Consider the following 8,823-nt stretch of genomic DNA (forward strand, 5'->3'; position numbering starts at 1 on the left):
GGGGCCACAGCAAGTTGGCGGTCTTCTTTGGCTGACTATGTATTGTAAAGTATAAAATGTTCAGTAAAAATCTCATTAAATGTTCATCTAAAAATTCTAAAATCCAGTAAACATAACTATTTTACATTAGTAATATAAATACAACTGTAATGTTGCTCACCGCTACTTATATTCTTACAATTAATGTTAAGATTCTTGCTTAAAAAATGTGCACCATCGCTATTTTCAGTCAACTTTTGTTTTCATTTCTTGTAAGAAAAGTGGCAAATAGTGCAAAGAAAACACCTAAATGTTTCCAGAAAAAAGTATCTGTTTGTCACCACCAGCTTACACATATTTGAGGAGGGCTCACCTTTATCCATCATTTATCATCCCCGACAGGCACCGCCTCCTAACCAGCTTTATGTGTTCACATTCTTGGATTTGACTGACTACATAAGTTCTTTATGGGATGATCACAGGCGGTCCCTGAAAAGTCTGCCCTGTTCTCGAGGCCATAACCATAAATCATGAACTGACTGGTCATTCATTAAAGCGTTTCTTCTGCTCTTTAGCCCACCGACTGCCACTGTTGTGCTGAGCGTACCACAAACTGGCACAGGTCCAATCTGAAATTCTTGTCAAATCATATGTTTGGGCCAGTTAGCTCTTTCACAGGATGACAAAAACATGAACGAATGGCAGACAAGGGTTCATTAGGGGTTTTTGTTTTTTTCCTCTTTACCAGTGACTGTCATGAAACAGTCATGTGTCCTATTAGATTTAAAACAGACTAAGCAAAAAACAGCATCTCATTTTAGAGACTGCATTCTACATTTGGTACATGTTTCCGCAACTACCCACTATTATAATGTCACCTCTAATCACCATTAATCTCGGAGATCAGCGATTCTTCCTGCCGGCCTTCCTTCTTAGTAACTGTAAAACCTGAAAGGTCAAATTAAGCAGTGGCAGTAGCGGCGGCAGCACAGCAGGTTCAGACACACTCGCATCAGCCCAGGGGTCCCACGCCTCCCAGGCCCTCTCATTAAAGCTAAAAGCGGATCTCTCTCTGGCACAGGACCCTCTTTGTCCACGGCCTGGATGGCATGACTGTTGTGGGAAAAAAAAAAAAGAAAATGAACCGAAGGCTGGGTGATGACTTGGCTGGTTAGTGGATGCCCAGGGGCCTTTTGGAATTGCTTACCAAGCTGCAAAGCGGTGGATGGTGTAAAGGCTTTCTTCCTGAAAACTGAACACTAATTGTTTTTAGACCCTTCAGTAAGCCACTATTAATAATAGATCTTTCTTTCTGCAACCAGCCCTTAAGCAGCAGACACTGGTGGTGTCTGCAAACTTTGTCACCTTGCAAGCAGAATCGCACCTTAAGAGTTTTTCTGTCAAGTGTTCTTTTGGTTAGTTTCTTAAATTATTCCAGTAGATAACTTGTGCTCACTGTAACCTGCATTTACCTGTTCTTTCCGTCAGGCTCATGGCCAGTCAATTCATAGTGGTGGTGTCCAGTTTGCCTCTGAGGCTTTGGAGCAGCAGAACCAGGTTCAGAGTCTGCTGCCTGAGCCCCACAGCCACCAGAGGAGGTGGTCTCACCCCCAGCACCGCTCCCTTGGTGTTCTTCCACAACCTGAGCCTGAGGAGGAGACCAAACCTTTTATACTGGATCTGAAGAACTTTCCAGACCTGGCCAAAGCTGACATTAACTCACAGAACCCCAACATACAGGTTAGTAGGGACAAGGGAGTCACGTGATATTACCTCTGTGTTATATGTCTAGAGGCTAAAAGGAAACCCTTTAATGTCTACAACAAACAGATGAAGACACAGATTTAGTCTTTTCTATGATCTCTGCAGGCACTTATCTTCTCCTGTTTGGTCAGAGTATTCAGAATGCGAGACATAGTTTTACCAATCTGCTGTACATCAATATAAGTACAGAAACATTTGATTTCCGAGGAGATTTTATGTAACATAGACCTACAAGACCTACCCTAGGCCGAGGATGACAGCAAGAATATACCCAGCTATACTGAAATGACCATAGTACTCGATCTTCAAGCTACTTTCTAACTATTCATTTTACAACAATTACAGAAACATAGCTTTTCTCTTTAGTCTCACTGCTGTCTGGTCTTTACATCAGCTGAAGTGGGCCCTTGGAAGTACTGTGAATCTAGGATGAGTCATATCGAGGTAATGAGAGGTAGTTATCCAGAATAAAGGTTCGCATTCTCTCCCTGAGAGGATCGTTTAGTTGACTGAGTGCTCATGCTTACGTCTGACTGGCTTACTTAGATCCGGAGAGCGGGTTTCCTGACTAAAATACCCTTCCAAGGATTTGACATGGTTGATTTCTTAAGAAGAGTTGTAAGTCAAGCACTAAAGCTGCAAAAAGTATATGCTGTACTTTTTCATAACCGCAAAGCAGATTTATTGTAGCGATATTGAACATTTCAGATGGATAATATTTGATTATCTTTCATTGACTCCAAATAATTCATTTAAGCGTTGTTCATGCTGTGATATCAGTGACACTCTCTTATTTTACTCAGGTGACCATTGAAGTAGTCGATGATCCTCAAATGGAAGTGGAGATGGACCTTGCCAAGGAAAAAGATTGGCTACCTTCCTCTTCCTCCTCCCCCTCATCCACAGTAGATTTGCTCGGAGGCAAGAAGCTTTTCTGGCCCCTGTTTTGGAGTTACACCGATTCCAGCGAGGACAGCAACAGCCGGTCGGGCATGGAGGAAACTGGCGAAGAAGAGGAGGAGGAAGATTACTCTTTGGATTACGGTAGTGAGGAGCCCTTACCCAGCGGAGTAGGCGGGGACTGGGATACTCACTGGAACGAAGGCTGGGATCCAATACAGAGTTACTATGGTAGGTTTTGCCAAGTGGTGCACTCTCTGTGTGTAACTAAGGCTGTATAAACACAACTGTTTCTGTTTCCCAAAGGAAAAAAAGGCTTAAAAATGAACCTTTGGACACTAAATAGCTCAGTAAATCATATTGAAAGCGATGAAGATGGTCCTGAAGTAGAGCTGGAGAAAGAAGTGTAGCTTAGAAAGACTGCATGTTAACTGTAGTCACAGAGATCCAAACAATGCTAGCAAGTGAGGCTGCATGAGCACTTGAATATGAGGACATTGTGGGTTATGGGTACTTTGAAGTTGACACTGGTTGTGCTGGTCGCAGAGGCCTGCCTTTTGAAGATGGGTCTGATGCTTTTGCTAATGGCAGCGTGAGGCCGGCACTGTTCCCTGGGACAAAACAGCCCTCTGCTTGTAGACAATTAGAGGGCAGATTGGGAACAGAGAATGACAGCGGCCATTTGTCCGGCCCTTTCATCTTTCCCTGGGACCCCTCGGGCCCCCCTCAGACCCTGATGGTCCTCAGTACCCTCGGCGGCTTGGCCTTTTGAGCGAGTTCAAGAATTTCGGGGTGCTTTAAAGGATCCACATAACTAGTGTTGTGTCTCAGCTTGCACAGACAATTTGTTCAGTTGTAAAAATAGTAAATAGTGCGAGATGAGAAGAGGTCAGATTTGTACAGTGAATGAAAAGCAAATTAATTCAGTGCACAGCCATAGACTCACCACAGCATGAAAGTTTTAGTCGTCAAAGGTTTTCCCATAGATACAAATTTGTGCACAATTAATCTATTTGTGTTTTTAAACAGTTATGAAGGTTGACGCTGCACAAAACTCCTCTGTTTTATTGTAATGCAGTAACAGGTGCTTAAAACTAGGTTTTACTGTAACGCTTTTCCTCTGTCCTTTATATCGGTATATAGGCTCCATCTGTTTAACTGTTGTGCGTATAGACGAGCGAGCAAAGGCAACAATGCCTATAAAGTGGTCACATCTAAAGGCTTGGTGAACATAAATCAAGGATGTCTGCCTTAGCTTCTTCTATAATTAAGACTCTCCTGAGACCTCATTCCTGTATGGCCACATGGCGAGTTGGCAGCGCCCACGAAGTAAAATTGGGTGCTCGCTACACCCAAGCTGGTATTTCTGCACCCACCTCGCCTTTAATCAAGAATGACTTGTTTTCAGTGTTATTAACACCACAAGGAAGCATGGCGCGGAGGCGGACAGCCACAGCACAGCTTTTCTCTCTCTAATTTTACTGAAGCCTTCTTAAAAAGAACGCGGGTTTGCATGGGAAAGGTTAGACCAGGAGAAAATTGGGCTGAGGCAGTCAGGAAAGTTTGAAAGCTCATTTTGGATTAGCCTGTCGAAGTGCGTGTTTAGTTCATAGCAACACAAAACTGTGTTATTGTATTTTGCCGGTTCTTCCTCTTGTGCTTGTAATTATTTATCAACACTTCGAAGCTGCTTCCAATTAGCTCCACCTATTACAAAAGGAAGGTGCAGAGCTGCTATTCTAATCTTCTCATCGCCTCTCGTAATCTCTGCGACACTTTTCCCATTGTGTAAATTCTGTTGTGCTTTAATCTTAATAGGCTTTTTCTTGTTTGTGTGGAATAGGTTTTGATCAGTAGGAAATGAGTCACAAAAACTTAATCTGAGTTCACAGAAAATGCTTACATTTTCAGTCTCTGATGCGCTGATGAAAGCCACAAGGCTGAAACACGTTTGCATGTTTGTGTGCGTAAGAGCAAATAAACGAGTGAAGTTAAAATCTGTCAAGCACTACTTGTGTACCTTTGGGTTCCTCACACTGATGTTTACATTTTCTCTTCCACAGAGAAAGACATAGATGATTGGACACCCTGGTCTCCCTGTTCAGTGACATGTGGACATGGTGAGAGGAAGAGGACCAAGTCCTGTGGGTACTCCTGTACTCTGACAGAAGCTTCTAAATGTGACCTGGAGCCCTGCCCGGGTAATATTTTACTTCCAAGCATATTTTACTTTAACACGTGCATTAAATGATTCAGATTTTTATTCTGATTTGCAGGGCTTTTTTTTTTCACTAATCGGCTAATCTATCCCTCTCTATGTAGGTGATGTCAACACTGTGGTAGAGCCTTTCCCTTTCGAAATGGAAAATGGCACAGAGCCTTTTGGAACAGGTGAGTGTTTATTCGGGAAGTTTTCCATAACCGTAAAAAAGGTTTCTCAATCAGATATATACTGGAACTGGATCTAGATTAGGCTTACTCAGTAGTGTAATGCAGATGTATACAGATGCAAGTATAGGATTCAGACTTGACTCCATGGTGTCTGTTCATTCATCTGTTCATGCTCTCAGCAGTGGCAGAGATTAATGCAGTGTTGCTGTCTTCTTTCCAACAGATGTAGACAGCTGTGAGAAATGGCTCAATTGTAAGAGCGAGTTCCTGCAGAGGTACCTCCATCAGGTTTTGTCTGAGCTGCCCAACTGCCCCTGCACCTACCCTTTCGAAGCCGCGTACACTGTGGTCAGTGTCTATGATGACGCTCACGGACGGCCGTTCCGCTGGCACGATGCCAGCGGCCCCAAGGAGCGCCTGGACATCTACAAGCCTTCAGCGCGCAGCTGCATCCGCTCGGCACTGTCCAGTGACTCGACTACCCTTGCGGCACAGCACTGTTGTTACGACGACCGCGGGAGGCTGATCACACGAGGAAAAGGCGCAGGCACGCCGAACCTGATTAGCACCGAGTTTTCGCCCGAGCTGCACTTCAAAGTGGATGTGCTGCCTTGGATTCTGTGCAAGGGAGACTGGAGTCGCTTCCATGCGGTGCGACCACCCAACAATGGACTGAGTTGCCCAGAAAACCCCCACGAGGACGTGTTCATGAATGAACTCGAAGAGGCCAGGGAGTACTGAAGGACCACAGCCAAAACTACCACTTCACTCAGAGAGTCAGAGGGCCCAATCCTAATTTGAGGGGAGGTAGCCTACCTTAAAAGTCATGAAATATTACATCAAAGCCACCTATAAATAATTAAATAGACATGACTTGAAGGAAATTTACAGGTTAGGAGTTTTGCGGAGGTTTAGGAATATTGGTGAAGTCTGGTTTCCTCAAGTTAGGATTTGGCACAGTATCCTTATATCGGCCTCAACCAAGCTGAACTAAAACAAAAAATACATTGTTGTCTCATCACTTGCCAACCTGTTACACATCTGGCATGACACCAAGCTCTTTCTCTTTATATTCAGTACTCTCTCCTGGGTGTGTGTAAGCATGATGTCTGCCTACTGGCTTTTTTGATGCTATCTTTGAGCGCTTGTGATTGACAACACCAACATTAAGAAAACATCCTGATCATGCTTATTGTAGATTTTACATGAGGAAATATAATGAATATGAGCTTGACTGATTGATGGAACAAGCACATGGCTTGGACAGTCCAGGTGATAACTAACTATGCTGCTACAGTATAAAATCCTTCAGGTTTTACAAAGGCATTATAAAGTGGAACAAGACATTAGTTTCACAGGACACATTCATTCAGCCAGTCCTCTGAGTTACTTAACTGAAGTAGGAGGTTATTGAGAAATTTGAGGTCTCAGCCAGACAACTAAGCTAAAAGGATTTGGAACATTCATTTGCAAGTGCTTAGTTTGCTAGAGAGAATGATGCTATTAGTCTTCAGGTAGAGACTATAAAAGAACAGAACATTTGATTTCAAATGCTATTTCACACCGATTGATTTCAAGTGTTTCCACACATTTTCTTTCATTGCCAGGAAGTATATGTGATCTGGGTGCCAAAGAGATAAAACAAAAGTCTGACTGTTGGTGCCTGTGTAAATCCCACCTCCGTATCTCCACGCAATGTGGGGAAAACATTACGTTCTTTTAGATTGTGTCTCTGCTATCTTCTCAGGGGGGGACTAGCTGACCATCACAACAAATTTGCTCATTTACCTCGACAGCGGAGCACTATTGGATCTTGTACAGTCTTGTGGGTAAAGATTAGTAGAGGAGTGTTGGGTGTGTAATCAATAATTGCTGAACAGATGATGCTTTAGTGCAGTTGGAGTCCTTTGATCCCTGTTGTTGATGAATTGTGTGGTTTGTTGTTTAAGGTCTTTGAGTTTATGTACAGTGCTTGATTGGATAGAAAGGACATCGCTTCTCAAATAAACATCCCTGAGAGGTCATTCAGGTAGCGACCCATAAACAGGCTGACGCAGGATACTGGTAATAGTCTCTTACCGTTATATGGTGTGTGTTCAAGTGTGTGGCTTAAGAGTGTTAAGTGTGGCTCGTGAGATTGATCAAGCGACTGTTTAACCGCTCTCAGAATATATTTTGGCTTTGTAGCTACAGAGGTTTTTAAACACTGCACATCACTTAAACAATCCTCACTCCTATAACAGCCTATCAAATGACCTCATGCGCCACTTGTCCTTTCTATCCAGTCTAATTCTATGGATGTCTGCTCCAAACCTTTATCTTTTCAGGAAGTCTGCATCCAGATGCATTTTTGCAATCATGCATTTGCATTTTGGTATCACCAATTCTAAAGAAAAGGCACTTTACTTTTGCCATTTGTTGATGAGAGTGTTATTGTGAAGGGAAACTCGCCAGAAATGCTGCATTGTTATATGAAGGTGCATATATACGTATAACTGTTCTGTTGAGAAAAGCATGACCTTTTTGTGACTTCTGAATCTAGTATTACATATATGGTGTTGTACAGTATTTATTTGTCTGTTCTTGTTTTTTAAGTTTGCTGAAGCTTTGAAATGACTCTACTCTCATCATGGTGCACTAGTAAGACTGAATAATGAAGGCACCCATTAACTAAAGGGAAACCTCCTGCCTCATATCACTACATGAAAAAACAACAGGTGTCTGTGTTTTATTCTGTTCTACTGCAGTACTCTATAAATATGTTGCAATTATACTGAAGAAATATATATATAAAGACCTTGCATTCATCATCTGACTCTTGTGGTGTTTCTTTTTCCACTCTTTAGGTACTGTGTAGTAGAGCCAAGCTGAATGCTTTAAAAACATGAGTAGCCTGAGACTGCACGCCTCCGCCAAGGCTGAAATTTCCCTCAACAACATGCATGAATTGAATCCCTGTATCCAGACAGTCATGTGGATCTGGATCAGCTTGTGATATAGCAATATAAAGAGGATGTCTGTCACTTCTAGTCATTTCTATTCCATATGCATTTGGAAAGACATGATTCTGAATGTGCAGTTTTTTCCTATCTAGCAATGGTAAACAATCCTTTAAAAAATTCCTGGATGCTAATCCAGATCCGTACTGACACTTCTAGGGGCGCCAAGGCCTACGAGGGGGACTTGAACCCAACAAACTGAATGTGAGGAAAACAGTATGTAAGAGTTCAACAATATGTTACTAATGCCTGGAGTGGATACAGTTTTATATCTAAAATTTAAAAAAAAGAAAAAAAAACTATGTAGGTTACAGGCTTAGTCCAAAACATGTGAAGGATACACTCACCCAACAACTTTATTAGGTACACCTTGCTGGTAGTGGACCCCCTTTTCCCTTCAGATCTACCTTCATTCTTTGCGACAAAGACGCAACAACGTCCTGGACACATTCCTCAAAGACTTTGGTCCATAGTGCCATAACAGCATCGCAGAGGTGCTGCAGATTTGAAATCTACAGCCAAGAATCCCCCCCCCACACACACACACACACACACACACATTACACCACCACTGGAGAGGCAGGATCGATCCATGCTTAAATTCTGATGCTACCATCTGAATATCTCAGCAGAAAATCAAGACTCATCACACTATTCTTCCAGTCATTTATTGCCCAATTTTGGTGAGCCTATGTGAGCTCAGTTTCTCATTCTTAGTTCAGGGAAGACACTTGGTGTGGTCCAATCTGCTCCAAGGTTCGACACGTTGTGTGTTCAGACATGCTCTTCT

The 8,823-nt window shown here is 42.7% G+C and overlaps 1 protein-coding gene across 1 annotated transcript in view; it reads left to right on the forward strand.

Moving 5' to 3' along the window:
* Positions 1-7,832, forward strand: part of ism2b (isthmin 2b) — a 10,685-nt gene extending 2,853 nt beyond the window's left edge. The window contains exons 2-6 of the mRNA XM_005724867.2: positions 1,468-1,719; positions 2,547-2,874; positions 4,707-4,844; positions 4,966-5,034; positions 5,258-7,832. Of these exons, the coding sequence (XP_005724924.1) occupies positions 1,468-1,719; positions 2,547-2,874; positions 4,707-4,844; positions 4,966-5,034; positions 5,258-5,775 (1,305 nt within the window). The 3' untranslated portion in view covers positions 5,776-7,832. The remainder of the gene's footprint in view (positions 1-1,467; positions 1,720-2,546; positions 2,875-4,706; positions 4,845-4,965; positions 5,035-5,257) is intronic.
* Positions 7,833-8,823: the final 991 nt, after the last annotated feature.

Source organism: Pundamilia nyererei, unplaced genomic scaffold (assembly GCF_000239375.1).
Source record: "Pundamilia nyererei isolate P.nyererei 1_Seehausen unplaced genomic scaffold, PunNye1.0 scaffold00013, whole genome shotgun sequence".
In the NCBI taxonomy this organism is placed as follows: domain Eukaryota; kingdom Metazoa; phylum Chordata; class Actinopteri; order Cichliformes; family Cichlidae; genus Pundamilia; species Pundamilia nyererei.